This window comes from Solanum stenotomum, chromosome 3, assembly GCF_019186545.1.
Source record: "Solanum stenotomum isolate F172 chromosome 3, ASM1918654v1, whole genome shotgun sequence".
NCBI lineage: Eukaryota > Viridiplantae > Streptophyta > Magnoliopsida > Solanales > Solanaceae > Solanum > Solanum stenotomum.
The window spans coordinates 12,724,704-12,743,792 of NC_064284.1; the positions used below are offsets into that span (position 1 = coordinate 12,724,704).

The window sequence follows — 19,089 nt, forward strand, 5'->3', positions numbered from 1 at the left end:
GGACTGATGTATTGGATGAAGAGTTGGGCTGGGAATTATGATGTGGGCCACTGGAAATTGGAAGTAAGGCTCAAACTTGGTCTTTTGATGGGTTTAAGATGTTGGCAAAAATGGTAATTAAACAAATGACTAAATCAATTTAAATTGTAGCCAAATGGAATTTAGTTAAATTCAGCCAACTCTTAATCAAGACGAATTTAAACAAAATTAATTAACGAGCTTCTTAAACTTAACGAAATAAAACAATTAATTTACTTGTAAACAAATTTACTAAAAAATATAAACGCAACTTAAACTAATCAAACAAATACTTAACTAAAGTAAAAATCTTTTTGAGATGATTTTCAAATATTCTTAAAATATATTAATTATATACATAATTATAAAACACATATATTATTTAATAATTATAAAAATGATACAACTATTTAAAATAACTTGCAAACTATTTTTTTTTTAATTTTTTTTTTTATAAAACTAGTTATTTTAAATCATTTGAAATTGAAGAAGCTCGATGATTAATCTATAATGTGAAGGTCAAAAATTGGGTGTCAACACATATTATGTATCCTGTTTGTTTTATAATGTATCCGAGCTAGTTTTTAATGTATCCGAGTTAGTTTTTAATGTATCTGAGCTACATATTATGTAGCCGGTTTATATTATAATGTATCCGAGATACTCTTTAATGTATCCGAGCTACACATTATGTATCCAATTTGTGTTACTTTTTAAGGGATTAATGTAATTACAAACTAAAAAGTGATAGATTGTAATTTCATATTAAAACGATGTGATTCCTAAAATTTATCTTATTAACTTTTATGTGATCATAACTTTAGTAAGTTTTATTTCCTGTCTTTATCCTATCATTAATAATGCAAATCTTGTTTTGTGACTATTCTCTTTATGTTAAATATTTTGTTGTTAAAACTTTATCGGTAGCAAACAAAAATCATGTTTTATATACTTCTCCTACGGGCTACGTTGAACGATAAAGTGAATTACACATAAGGGGTTACTCCCTCTAACTCAATATAAACGAATTATTGACATTATTTTATATTGAAAAATTACAAGTCTTGAATATTTTCTAAGGATGTCACATTCTAACAATTCGTTTGTATTGTATTAGAGGGAGCACCAAATTAGCGTTTGGCAAATAAGTGGGACTCTATGGATAAATATTGATAGTCATTAAATATATGTTTAAAAAGATGTGTCATTTTTTTTCGTAGACTAATTTAAAAAAATGAATCATATAAATTGAAACAAATTTTAATAATTGGGGAGTATCAATTTATGTATATTTTTTATCACTAATATGAATTTTTTTTACAACTTTTAATATTTTATGTATATCTTTTGAATATATTTGTTTTAAAATATAATTCAATACTTTCCAAAAAAAAAAAAACAGAAAGAAATCCCTACAACAATATTTTTGGATGTTTCTATCTTGCCATCTACAAATACGCTACCAATAAGAAAAGAAACAAGGGAAAATAGTCTGATATACCCCTCAACTTTGTTATTTGGAGCTGATATGCCCCTCGTTATGAAAGTGGCTCATATATATCTTTACTGTTATACAAACGGCTCACATATACCCCTACCGTTACAAAATGAGCTCACATCCTTCATTTAACGGAAGTGAAAAAATTTAAAATTTATATTTTTGACTTTTAATTTTTAAAAAAATCATTTAGAGGTAAATAGGACTTCTAGCAAAGTTCAAGGTATATTTCAATTTTTTTTATACATAAATTATATTTTAACTTCTTTGATTTTCATTATTTGAGTTTCTTATTCTTATTTTATTTTTTTCTTTCATTCCTTAGTGTAAAGAAACAAATTTACAACTATTTTTTTTTGGCTATATTATAATATAAAACAATTTTTTTTGTCTATATTGTAATTTAATTTTTGTATCTGAAGAAAAAAAATTGGTCATCTATAATAAGTTTTACAAGAATATTAGTGAAACATAAATAAATTTGACCATCAAAATAATAAATCTAAATTAGTCATTGAAACAAAAAAAAAGTCAAAAAAAATATGTTTGAGGAGGATTAAATATACCCATATGGGATTATAGTCTTTTTTTTAAAAAAATAAAAAAATAATTAAACTAAAGTTAATTTTTTTCATTTCCGTTAGAGGGAAAGGGTATATGTGAGCCATTTGTATATAAGTAGGGGTATATATGAGTCACTTTCATAACGAGGGGTATATCCGCTCTAAATGACAAAGTTGAGGAGTATATCAGACCCTTTTCCCAAGAAAGAAATATAGATCTCTTAATTAGTTTAACCATGATTCTTTGTTTAAGTAGATTTTGACCCTTAGATTTGATAATGTACATGTGTAATAAGATTAAAACTATACGGGATAAACTGGACACGAAGATTACTCACTCTCCCTTTCAATTTAGATTACACTAGTGACAAAGACATGATTTTTTCTAAGAAAAAAAAAAATATATGATTCAAAACGAGCCTTATAAATTGTTTAGTAAATTTCGAGAGGTAATTTCATATTTCTCAAACTATGGTAATGTAAACCTCTTGTAATTGATGTATTATTTGATAGCTATAAACCACAAGACATCAACTTTGACAAAAACGATATTTGATGTCTTAATCTCTTTTGTTTGTCCATCTTGCTCTCTTAACCAGTGTCGGTAGTTATGCAAGATGGAAGGAGGATCAAGTTCTACCTTTATAATCTGTTTCTTTTAATACTATAACTTTATTTTATTCCATCATTTAATAATGGAATATATATGTTATTAGAAAAAATAAAAATGAGAATGGTAGCAGAAAAGGGAAGAGTCTTTATTGATCAAGAAAATATCCACATTCTAGCGGGGATAATCGTATTAAGCATATCTAAGAGATTCATCCCTAAGATATATATAATATTAGTGAGAGGTAATGTCCACGTTCATCACCATAAAGTTCATAAGTTATGATTCCATAATTTGAATGATGAATTTAGGACTTTCACGAGTTATGATTCCATAATTTGTGTAGCGAATTTAGGACTTTCATTAAGAGGTTTGAAAATTTAGATATTTAAAAACTATACCAAAAGTGACAAACCATTTTTCTTTCACTTTTTCGAAAGTTAATTTGACTAATTTGTAAAGTTAAATTAGAGTACAATATTGGTTCCACCACCTCCCTTATAATTCTTTTTAACCCCCTTACCAAATATATGTAATAAATTATATTTTTAAAAATAAAATATTATTCTTCGTATCAAATACTCCCATAATAGTAAAATATTTCGTAAAAGAATTTGAGAGGTCCTATTTTTTTTCGAAGGAACATATCATATGTAGAGGTGTACCTGACCGGGTTGGTTCGGGTTTTTCAAATATCAAACCAAATCATTTGTGTAAAATTTTTAAATTTTAAACCAAACCAAACTAATAAAATTAAGATTTTTTTGGGTTTTTCACCCTCGGGTTGGTTCGGGTTTTTCAAATACCAAACCAAACTATTGTGTCGAATTTTTAAATTTATAAATCAAACCAAACTAATAAACCTCGGATTTTTTTTTCAGATTTTTGGATTTTTTCGGTAAAGTTTGCATACAAACATATAATTAACTTGTGCTCCAAATATTTCTTTAGTCCAACTAAAATACAATTATCTAAGGTGTTTCTTAAAAAAATAACACAAAATATGAGATTAGAACTGATGACACAAAAATATTCAATAAAAAATAATAATGAAATCATCATATAAAACAAATATTGCAAAGTCATAATGAAAATGATCATAATTTAAAAGTACTAAATCATGCTAATAAAAGTTTAATAAGTATTAGTTACATTACTAAATATTTAAGAAAAATTAAAATTAGATTATGTATTTTAATTGTCTAAACCAATGTAAAACTAAAAAACAAATATTCAATATTATTGTCATTCTTAGTGTTGAATTGATTTTCTTTTTGCATTAGTATTAATTTGATTTTGATTTAAGTTTTATTATAATTATCAACATCTATAAACTATAATCTTTATTGGACCATTCCGAATTCTAAGTTTTAAACTTGAAATAATATATTAAAAGATAAAAATTATGAAATAGTATAAGAAATATTTTAAAATTATATCAAAGTAAATATTTTTATGTATAAAATCAAATTTTAAAATTACATATATAATGTCGGGTTGGTTTGGTCTCGAGTTGAATTTTTTTAGTTAAAATCAAACCAACCCAAATATAGTCGGGTTTTTTTTCCCAATACCAAACCAAGTCAAACCAAACCGCTAGTTGGAATCTTTTTTGGATTGACTCAATATGTAATTTGGTTTGATTTTCGGTTCAGCTTTGTACACCCCTAATCATATGGATCCATCGGATGTGGATATTTCAGGAAATATTCGAAGCAAGAAATTAAATATTGAAGTCTTGGAACCATTTCAATTGGAAATGGAAAATAATTATAAATCTGATTTTTATATGATTAAAGAAAGAAGCATCCAAATTTCCCTTGTTATGCTAAACTCGAGTTACAAGGCCAATAATTGATATATGATGTGCCAACGGACCATTACGATTATCATAAAAATATCAGGTGTGTGAATAAGATCCTATATAAAAAGTAAAAATAAAAAATAAGTTACATAATATGTTGAATATTGGTATCAAGCCTACTGGGTGCAACATGGATTTAATTTGGAGGTATATATTCCTTAAGGATAAAAATTACTTTAGCAAAGTCTGATTATGTATGTTTGGATCAATTTAACACAATAAACTTGAACAGATCTAGGGATCAGTACACAATATATTTGTTTATAATAGTTTTTGATGTAGGGGAAATAAACTTCACAAATAAAATATGAAAAAATAATTACAAAATTAGTATTAAAAAATAATGTTGGTGTAATATATAGTGTGGCATAATTTTGTTCACTTCTTACTGTTTTTCTTTAAAAAAAAATCATAAATCTAAGATAGTTGGTGGTGTATTTCTCGAATGAGGATGACGTAGACCTTCTTGCAATATATATATTTGACTGCTAGGAATGAAATACAGTGACTTTGACAAAGACAATATTTGATGCTTTGGTCTCTTTATGAATATTATCCCATTAATTTATGGGATATATTTGAGATGGCTCTATAAATGAAATATATTATCATCTACATAGATATAAACTAGGGTTTAGAATGAATTAGCTCTAAAAATTCTAACTGAAATTAAACTTATCTAGAAGAATCCCACAAAATTTCAATGTATACAATGATGCATGCAATTTTTTTTCCTCGTATATTTGTGAAGTATTGAAAACACTTCTGAATTTGGCACAAATTATTAGTTTCGGCCCTGAACCATTGGCAACCTTAAAAGCACTCTTCTACTTGACTAACTAAATTTAGATGCGTCCCTAATTTGCCACATGACACAAAAAAATGTCACGACCCACACCGTTGTGATTGGCATCCACACTAACACTCCAGTGGGAGAACCACTACTACAACCCAACCAAGCAAATAATCTAAAAACTAAGGCATTTAAATCAAACAATAAGGAAATAAATAGGGAGTTCCCATAAACTCCAACAAAAGTCTAACAACGAACTAAATAATGCGGAAGAAATAACCTAGAACCTGAAAGTCAATGTACCAAAACATCTAACAATGAACCAAGTCTAAACAAGAAAGGATACAACCCCACCCTAATGAACTAACTAAACAAATGTCTAAGTCCGGAAATGGTGGACATAGAAGAAAGAGAATTTTATGGTAGCCCGGAAGAATTGGCTCACCCTTGAATTCGAACGATCACTGATCTTCTAATCGAGGTCTGTCAATAGCCGCTTGAAGATGCTCTGTACTCAGCAAAAATAAGGGCAAGTGCAGAATCAGTACACAACCACAGTGTACTGGTATGATCACACGGCTATCCCACTAGTGCAACATAAACAAGTCAAACAACATTTTAATCACATGCATACATATCAACATATACAATATCATTAACATTTACGAACAACTTCACATTTTATGTCAAACCATTGGTCATCTCATGGAACCCAAACCCAAACTGTTAGCATGCCGAAACGTGGCAACCGATCCCATATTTATGCTGGAACAAATTAAATAAATATTAGTATTTGTTAAAATTAAAGATAAAAAAATTAATTTAACTCAAAAAAATAATATTTTTTTATAAAATAAAATGTAAAATATTTTTCTTACCCCACTACATCACTTCATCTCACCGTATCCCCCCGCCCCGCCCATTTTTAAAGCATTTTTTATTTAAATTTCTTTTATAAAAGNCCCCCCCCCCCCCCCCCCCCTTCAAATACTAATTTAGATATTATTTTATTTTTAAAAAAAGAATAATTCTACCCACTTTACCTAACATTTCGCTTACAATTTTTTTTCTCGTTTTGTGTTAGATATATACATATCGGAAATATTTTTTACTTGACGCCGCAAGACTTTTTTTAAAATAAATTTTATATTTATGTTATATACGGTACACAAGTAGAAATTTTTTTCTAAAAATATATGTACATATCTAACACAAAACGAGAAAAATGTAAAAAAGAATAAAAGTCAGCACGTTATGGCCATGTGCTATCCCGGTTTCATGAGTGCTTTTGAGAATAAGCCAATTCTCATAGGAAGCGACCTACTTCCACACTCACATAGGTGAAATATGTCGAGAGTGCTCATGTAAGCTTAACACTCCACCCATACGGGCTCCAGATATTCATTAAGAGTTTTATCAACTCAACCTTCACAAACTACAGGAAACAATTCACTCACATCATAGGAAGGAAATAAATAAAGTAGTGCATTTTTTACAACCAGTCATCATATCATTAGTTTTTCCCTTTGAACCTGGTTATAGGATCTCTAGTCCCCAGGTTGGGTTTCCTCATATATGACTCAAGAATTTATAGGCTTCAATCCCATCCCCCTCGATGTGCTCCAGACCTTTTCTCTTGCTAAGGCCTTAGTAAGAGGATCTGCAAGATTTGACATAATCAACATTAATGGTATCATTTGTCAAATATGATCTTACATTACTGTGTTTCCTCCTTATAGGTCTGGATTTACCATTGTAATAACGATTTTGAACTCTACCAATTGCAGCAGTGCTATCACAATGAATTAAAATAGGAGGAATTGGTTTTTCAAAATAAGGAATTTTAAACAATAAATGTCTTAACCAATTCGCTTCCTCACAAGTTGAAGCTAAAGCAATTAGTTCAACATCTATGGTAGAGTTAGCAATTATAGTTTGCTTTTTTTATCTCCAACAAATAGTACCACCGCCTAAAGTAAAGACATAACCAGTGGTAGAACAAGAATCACCTGATAATGTGTTCCAATCCGCATCACAAAAGCCTTCAAGTACAGCAGGATGCTTTTTTATAGAACAAACCACAATTTTTTGTTCCAATTAAATATCTCATAACTCTTGTTATAGCATGTCAATGTTCATTACCTGGCTTGTTTGTAAACCTGCCAAGTACTCCTACTGCATATGCAATATCAGGCCTAGTGCAATCAATCACATATCTCAAACTTTCGATTATGCTAGTATATTCCCTTTGATTTATTACATCATTTTCACTTTCAACAGAAAATAAGTGAACACTTGAATCAAAAGGAGTAGCAACATGCTTGCAATCAAGAAAGTTATATTTTTTTTAAAAAATTCTCAACATAATGTGACTGGTCAAGGAAAATTTCATCACATGTTCTTGTTATTTTTATTCTAAGAATAAAATTTGCTTCACCAATTCATATCAAAATGGCTTCTAAGATTATTTTTAGTTTCATCAATAGCATTCATGTTAGAGCCAAAGATCAACAAATCATCAACATATAGACAAATAATCACATGTGAATTATTCCAAAACTAATGATATATGCACTTATCACACTCATTTGTTTTAAAACCATTTTCAATCATGCATGAATCAAACTTTTCATGCCATTGCTTTGGTGCCTGTTTCAAGCCATATAGGGATTTAGTAAGTTTACATACTTTGCTTTCTTGGCCTGCTTCAACAAAAGACTCGGGTTGATCCATATAAATTTCCTCATTTAGGTCTCCATTTTAAAAAAAGTTTTTTACATCCATTTGATGAATTTGCAAATCAAAATTTGTAGTCATAGCAATTAAAAGTCTTATGGATGTAATTCTTGTTACCAGTGAAAAAGTATCAAAAAAATCTAGGCCTTCTAGTTGTTCAAAACCTTTTGCAACTAGCCTAGCCTTGTATTTATAGATCCATCCGGTTTCAACTTTTTTCTTAAGACCCATTTGCAACCAATAGTTTTACAACCCGGTGGTAAATCAACTAACTTCTAAGTTTTATTAGAAATTAGTGATTCCATTTCATAATTTACAGCCTCTTTCCAAAATATAGAATCATGTGAAGATAATGCTTCTTTCAAAGTGAGAGGGTCATCTCTAACATTAAACACATAAAAATCAAGACCAAACTCTTTTTCTATACTCTAGTTCTTTTACTTCTTCTTAACTCAAAATCACCAATTTCTTTAATTTTTAAAGTAGAAGTAGAAGAACTAGGTAGTGACAAAATATTCTGTTCAATCCTTTGACTCCCACTATTTTTAGAATCAAAATGAAACTTATTTTCATGAAAAATAGCATCACCCGATTCTATCACAATATTATCTTCAAGATTAAAAAATCTATAGGCTGTACTATTTGAAGCATAACCAAGAAAAGTACAAGCAGTAACTTTCTTACCCAATTTTGTAATATTGGGATCCATTTGCCTCACAAAGGCTAGACAACCCCAAACTCTTAGATATCCCAAACTTGGCTTGTAACCTTTCCACGATTCAAAAGGTGTCAATTTTAACTTTTTATGAGGCACACGATTCAACACATAACAAGCTGTTAAAATAGCTTCACCCCAAAAATTTAAAGGTGCATGTGACTCAATAAGACATTAGTCAATTCAACCTAAGTTCTATTTTTCCTTTCCGCTACTCCATTAGATGAAAGAGAGTAAGGAGGAGTAGTTTCATGAATTATTCCCAATGATCTAACAAAAGAATTAAACTCATTTGACTCATATTCACCGCCTCTATCACTTCTAATTCTTTTTATTTTTCTTCCAAACTGATTTTCAACCTCATGGAGATAAATTTTAAAATTTTCAAAAGAATCACTTTTATTTTTCATCAAGTAAACATATGTAAACTTAGAAAAATCATCAATGAAAGTGATAAAATAGCTATTACCTCCACGAGTTAAAATTTCACCAAGTTCACAAATATTAGTATGAACTAATTCTAACAAATCCGTTTTTCTTTCAACATGGAAATGAAGCCTTTTAGTGATTTTGGCTTTACTACAAGCCTCACACTTATCAAAAAATTTTTAACCATTGGGATTAATCCTAAACTACTCATTATTCCAACATAACGACCATTAATATGACACAAACGAGCATGCCAAAAATTGGTAGAAGAAAGTATATAAACAGAAGTAGAAACTTTATTCATTTCAACATCCAGTTTAAACATTTCATCATAAGCATGCCCCTTTCCTACAAAAATATTCTTTTTCGCAATTACATATTGATCAAATTCAATAATCTGTTTAAAGCCTGCTTTATTAATAAGAAACCTAGACATCAATTTTTTTCTCATGAAAGGAGTATAGAGTACATCTTTTAAAGTTAATACCCTACCAGAAGTAAAACACAATTCGACATCTCCCGCTCCAAGCACTTGTGTTTTGTGAGAATCACCAAGCATGATGGTTTTGGGCTCCTCAAAAATGAGTATATTTTTTAAACCAGTCTTTGTCATAACAGACATGACGGTTTGCACCAGAATCAGTCCACCATCCATCAACACTTTCAACCATATTTATGTCGGTAATCACCGCCACAAAAGGCTCTTCGGTAACGTTTTCCTGAGGGTTAGGATCACGTTTTCGGAATCTGCAAAATCGAGCAATATGCCCACTCTTGCCACAAACAAAGCACGGTCCCTTATCTTGAACTTGTTGATTTTGTGCTTGGTTCTTTTCACCATAATTTTTCTTAGGAGGTCTATTATTATTTTTCTTAAATTTTTTCTTCTTAGGCTTCAAAGAAGTATTTTTGTGAGTTTCAAGAGTAGCATTATTTGAAGTAATTAAATTTACCTTTGTTGTGATGCTGTTCTCTTCTTTTTGTAAAAGTGCATCTTGGCCCTTTGCCTCTTCACCATCGTACTTTTCCACTTTCTCATGATGAGAAATAAGTTCATCATCATCCATGGAGGTTTCATCAACTTATTAGGATTCTTCTCAGTTAACACATAAGAAACATTGAGAAGACTTAAGTAGAAAAGTACTTTACCCTTCCATCTTTTGAAATGGTTACCATTGAACCGAAATGGCTTGTTAAGGACTCCCATCTTGACATCCACGATTTTTTCAATTATAGTCATTCTGAATCTCCTTAAAATTGTTAGTGAAAAATTACAAAATAACAGAATTACACGATTACAATTGAAAATAAAAATGAAGATATAAATCTCTTCAGGCCGAGGCGCGAATATCTCGCTCTCTTTAAGGAGATTCAAGCCCACTGCAGTAAATGTTTTCACCGGTCCAACAGTAGTCCTTCTTGACTTGTCCCCCCTCCAGGATGCAACAACATAATCACAATATACAACTTAACAACTCTGGACAAGAGTTGAGTCCAAAGCTCCACAAAAAGAACACCTACCTTCAACTAATAAGAACTCTCTTTTTTTTTAACAAACATTATGCACTCTATATTTTCTTATATGTAAAACAAATGAAGACCACCACTATTTATAGTAGAAGAAGTCTTCCTAGGAATAAATAGGAAGATAATGGGGTACTAAATAGTGAAGATAATAGCCTTAGGAGTTACGTATGTTACAAGGTATAATGGAGGAATAATGAATGAAAATAAAGGGACACTTAGGCCACCAACGCAGAGGCGTATTCAGGATTTATAGATAATGGGTGCACTATTACAAAAAGGTGGATCAAAGACATAAATTTGATCGGTTAGATTCTTTTTACTGGAAACCATTAAAATTTTAAAATCATAGGTCCAAAATTAACTTTTATTTATCCAAACCAGTTACAAGATCTTAGAAAGAAAACTAAAACAAGATAGATAAAAGATTCAAATTTCTAACCTCACCTAGAGAGGTGCACCCAATCATCATCGTACTACATTATATGATACTTCGAGTCTGGGTTCACGCATCTATATTTAAATATTTTTAAAAAATATAACACTACTATATATGATTTCGGGAGGGGACCATGGGTTCATGTGAACCCGATGACCCCCTCCAGTATACGCCCCTGACCAACGGCTTGGGAGTTGCTGCATGCACCAAGAAAATTGTAACATATACACTAACTCCATTTGGAGTAATGCTGAATAGTAATGCAGCAATAATTATTTTCAACGGCAACAATCAACTGCCAAGTCATCCATCATTATGTAACATATATGAGAAGTGCACCAACGGCCATAAATCAACATCTATGTGGCCATGCAAAATATGTGAATTCTTAAATTATTAAAATGCCACACTAACACCATAAAAATAAACTTCATCACTGTTATACACATAGCATATCCAGCAAAAAATTACAGAACCTAAATATTGTCTCTTTCCTCTCTACTTTTAGAATATAATGTTGAATACATTTTATTAGAGTAATTTGTTATAATTACTAGAGTTATAACTGTTGCTTACTTGTTCTACTAAGAAGAATTTATTGAATTCTAAAGATTAAATACATATTTATCAATAAAATATCTTTAAAGATAATGTTCTTAACACTCCTCAAAGCTGGATAACATTAAAATTATGAAAAGAAGAAGAAATTATGAAATGGGAAAAAGTTATTTTCATAGATTTTTTAGTTGAGAGATCTTGGAGAGAATGATGTATTTTTCGGGAAGGATTTTAAAAAAAAAAAAAATATTTTAATTAATTTTCGGATATTTGCCATCCACAAATATGCTACCAATAAAGAAAGAAAGAAATACAGAACTCTCATGAGGTGGTTTCTTTAAGTAGATTTAGATTGCACTAGTTATTGGACAAGATATTTCTTTTTATAAAGAAAAAGTCAAAAAATATATGATTCAAAACGAGCCTTATAAATTGTTTGGTAAAGTTTGAGAGGTAAAATTATTTATCTTTAAGATAATTTTTTTGAAAGAAAAGGAGGTAAGTTGAAAGAAATCAAACTTAAAAGGGAGATTTATGTAATTATTGCTGTATTTTTTTTTTATCTCTTTTCTTCTAGCTATAATAACTTGGTAGGTAAACTCTGTGACTTGACGGATTTTATTGATAAAAGAAAACATATTTCATTGGGTCCAATCTGAGGAATAGTTTGTCGGATTTTGAGAGTCAAATAATTTAACTTTGACAGTAAATTTAGACATGAAATTTTATTTTATTTTAAAAAATAAAATATACATATTTGAACACCATATAAAAAGTACAATAATTAATAATTCAAGATATATGAAAACGTTTGCGATAAAAAATAAACTTATTTGAATTCTGGAATTGCCACAAAGAAGATAAATATTTTTTGGTAAAGATTTATTATAATTGAATGAGTAGCTACTCGGACCACTACATGTTTAAAACATAGCAAGGAATATGAGTGTGTTATCCCTCTATAAATAGAAGGCTTCATTAGTCTAGAGAACAAGTCACAAGCAATCAATAATACACAAATAAAATCAATATGATGAAGTGTTTATTTTTCTTATGTTTGTGTTTGTTTCCTATTTTGGTGTTTTCATCAACTTTCACTTCCCAAAATCCCATCAACCTACCCAGTGAATCTCCTGTACCTAAGCCGGTACTTGACACAAATGGTAAAAAACTGAATCCTAATTCGAGTTATCGCATTATTTCCACATTTTGGGGTGCCTTAGGTGGTGATGTGTACCTAGGAAAGTCCCCAAATTCAGATGCCCCTTGTCCAGATGGCGTATTCCGTTACAATTCCGATGTTGGACCTAGCGGTACACCCGTTAGATTCATTCCGTTATCTACAAATATCTTTGAAGATCAACTACTTAACATACAATTCAATATTCCAACAGTGAGATTGTGTGTTAGTTATACAATTTGGAAAGTCGGAAATCTAAATGCATATTTTAGGACGATGTTGTTGGAGACGGGAGGAACCATAGGGCAAGCAGATAGCAGCTATTTCAAGATTGTTAAATCATCAAATTTTGGTTACAACTTATTGTATTGCCCTGTTACTCGCCATTTTCTTTGTCCATTTTGTCGTGATGATAACTTCTGTGCAAAAGTGGGTGTAGTTATTCAAAATGGAAAAAGGCGTTTGGCTCTTGTCAACGAAAATCCTCTTGATGTCTTATTCCAGGAAGTCTAGTAACAAATAATGCCTGCAGCTAGACTATACTATGTTTTAGCCTGCCTGCTGGCTAGCTACTATGTTATGTTATGTTGTAAAATAAACACCTGCTAAGGTATATCTATATATATTTTAGCATGGCTTTCTTAATAAATTGTCTTTCCTTATCATTTACTATCTTATACCTAATAATGAAATAATAATATCACATATGAGGAACGGGGCAGGTTTAGGCATATATATACGAGTGTAGGGCGGAGTGGGTTAAAACTAAATTTTCTAAATAGGATAAAAATGGATTCAAGGGCTTTAAAGCTTGTTGTTGAATCTTCGATGAACTTGAACTTTATCTTGATCTTGACTTTTATTTGAATTCAAGGGCTTCGAGCTTATTCTTGAATCTGATGGCCTTGATTTTGATCGTTTTTAAACTTGAATGCAAGCATTAGTTATACATAGGTTGGAGAAGAATATCAAACAAGGTACTAGTACCACGAGGCTAATGCATGCATTATTTTTTTTAATACACTCTACCAAACAACCCTAATATGTTTCAGCATACACAATAAGATTGTTTGCAAAAAAAAATTTATGTAGGAAAAATAAACTCCAATTACAAATAAAATATGAAGAAATAAAAATATATTATTAATTTTATGTGATCAAAAGAAAGAGTCATCATCTATTTTGGTTAATTGATTTAGTAAGGCCCATTTCCTGTCTTATCCTATCAATTGACGCAAATCATGTTTTGTGTATTTTCTAGCGTTAAGTATTTTATGTAAGAATTATTATTAATTATTTCTTACTTATGACCCAAGTTTACTTGTAACCCAAGTAATATAATAAATAATATTTAATAAGGAATAGATCTGGTCCGTACATTGGTTACTTGATGGACGTATCAGATTAAGTCATAACCTCTATAAATTGGTCCTCCCTCCACCCATTAGGGTTACCACATATTCTCTACATTAATTTCATCGCTGACGGTTGTGGTGAAATAAAGTTAGAGCAAGGAGGTAGAAGCCAATTTACGACTAACTCTTCCGCTTCTCTCTGTGATGATGTGGCATCAAGTATGTGCCCCTAACAATCTCTATGTAAGATTATCGTGTTTAAAATCTTGAAAATATTTAATCTTACATGTGACATCAGAGCCTAGATTATTTGAACTGATAATCTTTGTGTATGAAATACGCTTCATCGTACATAATTGTCTACTTGTTTAATGACTCGCATCGTGTTTCATAGTGGCCCACTGAAAGTCGAAAGAAAGGCTACAAAAAAAATAGGTGTTCTAAATAAACAATCATACATTAATATATTATATTTAATAATTCATGGTATAGTATTAAATTAATATCATAATGCAGACTCATGTTTTACGCTTGAAATTAATGAATTAATGGTCCAATCAAATTATGTTGAATCTTTTGTAGTATCTAATTTTGTTCTTGACTATTTAAGGTGTTTGAACTTTTATGTTAATGAAGTCTTGTTAGCAAAGTTTAATTTGCATAAATTCTGAAAAAATCTTAATTTTTCCATAATGTAATAATTATGTTTTGTTTTTAAATTATGCGATAAATTAAAGAGGTAGTTATATTAAACAATAAATAATGTGTGTACTTTGTGCAAAATAGTTTGTTAGTCATCAAAGTGGCAAAACTAGAGAAATTAATGTCTACACATATAATGTTTATTACATAAAATGTTTATGATCACTTATTGCATGTATTATACTTCTATAGTTTGTTAGTCACCAAAGTGGCCAAATTAGAGAAATTGACGTCTACACATATAATATTTATGATCGCTTGATACATGTATTATGTTTCTATAGTTTGTTGGTCACCAAAGTGGTCAAACTAGAGAAATTGACGCTACACATATCATATTTATGATCACTTGATGCATGTATTATGTTTCTATAGTTTGTTAGTCACCAAAGTGGCCGAACTAAAATGTTTAAAATTATTCACATGCACAAAAATTTATGAGATTATGTATGCATTTGTATTCATATAGCTTGTTAGTCACCAAAGTGGTCAAACTAGTATGATTAAGAGAAATATGCACTCATAAAATTTTATTTATCTACGAAGGTTAATTAAATGCTTATATTGAAAAATAAATAGATAAATTGACTTTCACTATTGCTAGAACTTAAAAATTTACCCAAAGGTGAATCTATCATTCTACGAATAGTGAAAAATTATGAGGTAAATTAATATTCTCAATCAAACATATCTTGTATATCCAAAGATGCCGTATATGTTTGGTTAAAATTATTTAATTGTCTATTAAAGATTTAAAAAATGGCATTTACATTATGATAGTGTGTCGTAGTACCCAAAGGAGAATTATGTTGTACTTTTATCGTTTTACTGAATTCACAATATTTTTGATATGTGACCATGTATATTTAGTTGCAGTTATTCCTCTTCATTCACATGCTTTGTCTGTTACTGTGTTGAATGGATTGAACTTCTCTGAATGGCATGAACAAGTTTAGTTCCACTTAGGTGTGATGGATCTTGATTTGGCTTTACTGAATGACAAACCTACTATCATTACTTATAAGAGCAGTGAGAAAGAGAAGTTTTTCCATAAATCATGGGACCACTCTAACAGATTGAGTCTTATGTTCATGCGAATGATTATTGCTAACAACATTAAAAGTACTATTCCACAAACAGAAAGTGTCAGGGATTACCTGAAGTTTGTGGAGGAATGTTTTTGTTCTGATGATAAGTTTCTCGCTGGTACACTAATGGCTGAACTCACGACCATGAAGTTTGATGTGTCGCGCAATATGCAAAATCATATCATCGAGATGACCAACATTGCAGCAAAACTTTTGACATTGCCTCTTGAGTATGGACCATTCCAAATTAAATATAACACTGTTAAGGATAAGTTGGATGTTAGTGAATTGTCCAGTATGCTTACTCAAGAGGAGTCAAGACTTAAGAAATAAGAAGGTCTTTCCATTAACCTCATGGGTCAATGAGCTGGTAAAAGACTTAAAGTGAAGGCCAACAAGTTTAAGAAAAAGAAATCACCTGCTAAAGTTCCACATGATGCTCATAAGAAACTCAAGGCCGATGTGTATCGTTTCTGTAGAAAGGAAGGACACTTCCACTAAATGAAAGTTTTGCTTATTTGTGGCATAAACGTTTGGGTCATATATCCAAAGAAAGATTAAAAAAATTAATAAAGAATGAGATTCTTCTGAATCTGAATTTTATTGATCTTGATATATGTTTAGATTGCATTAAAGGAAAGCAAACCAAGCATACCAACAAAGGTGCCACAAGGAGCACTCAGCTTCTTGAAATTATACACACTGATATTTGTAGACCCTTTGATGTTCCATCTTGTGGTGGAGAAAAATATTTTATCACCTTTATTGATGATTTTTCACGTTATGGATTTATTTATTTGTTGAAAGAAAAATCTCAAGCAACGGACGCTCTCAAAGTGTACGTTAATGAGGTTGAAAGACAATTAGATAGGAAAGTGAAAATCATTAGGTCAAATAGAGGTGGTGAATATTATGGAAAGTATAACGAATAAGGGCAATGTCCAAGTTCATTTGCAAAATTCCTTGAAGAACATGGCATATGTGCACAGTATACTATGCCAGGAACACCTCAACAAAATGGTGTTGCAGAAAGGCGTAATCGAACACTTGTGGATATAGTTAGAAGTATGATGAGTAATTCCTCATTACCCAAATCATTGTGGATGTATGCTCTTAAAATCGTTGTATATTTATTAAACAGGATTCCTAGTAAGGCAGTTCCAAAGACCCCTTTTGAACTGTGGACGGGAAGGAAGCCTAGTTTAAAACTTCTATATGTTTGGATTGTCAAGCGGAAGCTAGAGTTTATAATCCACATGAAAAGAAATTAGATTCTCGAACGGTAAGTGGTTACTTTATTGGCTATCCAGAGAAATATAAAGGGTATAGGTTTTACTGTCCAAATCATAGTTCGAAAATTATTGAAACCGGTAATGCAAAATTCTTTGAGAATGGTGAAGTTAGTGGAAGTGTTGAACGACAGAGTGTGGAAATATCAATGAGGTAAGGGTAAATATTTCATTGCCCATGAATGTACCTACTTCCACACCAATAACCAATGTTGTGATGTTGTTGGAGACTGGAGGAACCATAGGTCAAGCAGATAGCAGTTGGTTCAAGATTGTTAAATCATCACACTTTGGTTACAACTTATTGTATTGCCCTGTTACTACTCCAATTATTTGTCCATTTTGCTCTGATGATCGATTCTGTTCAAAAGTTGGTGTAGTTCACCAAAATGGAAAAAGACGTTTGGCTCTTGTCAAGGACAATCCTCTTGATGTCTCCTTCAAGCAAGTCTAGCTAGACTATATGTTTTAGCAGCTACTATTATGTTATGTTGTAAATTAAAATAAACACCTGCTAAGCTATATCTATATTTCAGCATGGCTTTCTAAATAAATTGTCTTTCCTTATCTGGAGCGTTTGCTTATACCTAATAATGAAATAAGGTGTGTGAACAAAATCCTACGTGATAAATAAGAAATAAGTTATATAATATGTTGAATACTCTTAATGGTAGTGTGACATGGCATTAATTTGTTGGTATAAATTTCATAAGGATAAAGATTACTCTACCAAAGTCAGATTATTAAATTTCATCTTCTTTCAAATTCTATTTTCTAACAATATTAAGAGTATGTTTGGGTCAGCTTAACCAACGACCAACTTTTGAACAGAGGGATCAGTACACAATATGTTGTTTGCAACAATTAAGAAATAAAAAAATATTTTATTAATAAATGATGTGGATACAATTATGTTCCACCCGTGATCAATGCTTCTCTATGAATTTCTCCGTAATTTCATATTTCTCAAACTATGGTAATGTAAACCTCTTGTAATTGATGTATTATTTGATAGCTATAAACCACAAGACATCAACTTTGACAAAAACGATATTTGATACCTTAATCTCTTTTGTTTGTCCATCTTGCTCTCTTAACCAGTGTCGGTAGTTATGCAAGATGGAAGGAGGATCAAGTTCTACCTTTATAATCTGTTTCTTTTAATATTATAACTTTATTTTATTCTATCATTTAATAATAGAATATATATGTTATTAGAAAAAATAAAAATGAGAATGGTAGCAGAAAAGGGAAGAGTCTTTATTGATCAAGAAAATATCCACATTCTAGCGGGGATAATCGCATTAAGCATAACTAAGAGATTCATCCCTAAGAAATATATAATATTAGTGGGCATAACTCATCGGTGGCCCCTTAAAGTTGGCATAAAGTTTCACTTATGCACCTCAAGTGGGCGATGTTCATTTTAGACACCTCATAGGGTCTCGCTATGTCATTTTAACACTCTTTTGCCAATCAACAAAAATATATGAGGTGAGTGTGTTACTGTGTTACACTCGCGAATGACGTGTAAAGTGGTGAATTAAATGACGACATTTGTCAAAAATAATTTGTAGATAATGAATTTTGAGTAAAAATATAAAGTAACCAATGACTCAATGACACGTGAATTTTTGCCCAAATAATTTTTTTAAAACAAATTAAATCAATAAAATCACCCCCCCCCCCCATCGTCTTCTCCAAAAACCCATACCCATTTGCAGAAAC

General features: G+C 30.6%; 2 protein-coding genes across 3 annotated transcripts in view; one reads left to right on the forward strand and one right to left on the reverse strand.

Annotated features, from left to right (window-relative positions):
* LOC125858234 (proteinase inhibitor type-2-like) overlaps nucleotides 1–19,089 on the reverse strand; it is a 219,950-nt gene that overhangs the window by 162,726 nt on the left and 38,135 nt on the right. The window lies entirely within an intron of this gene.
* LOC125858216 (aspartic protease inhibitor 7) lies at nucleotides 12,778–13,589 on the forward strand. The gene has a single exon (XM_049537932.1). The coding sequence runs from the start codon at nucleotides 12,778–12,780 to the stop codon at nucleotides 13,438–13,440; it is 663 nt and encodes a 220-aa protein (XP_049393889.1). The 3' UTR covers nucleotides 13,441–13,589.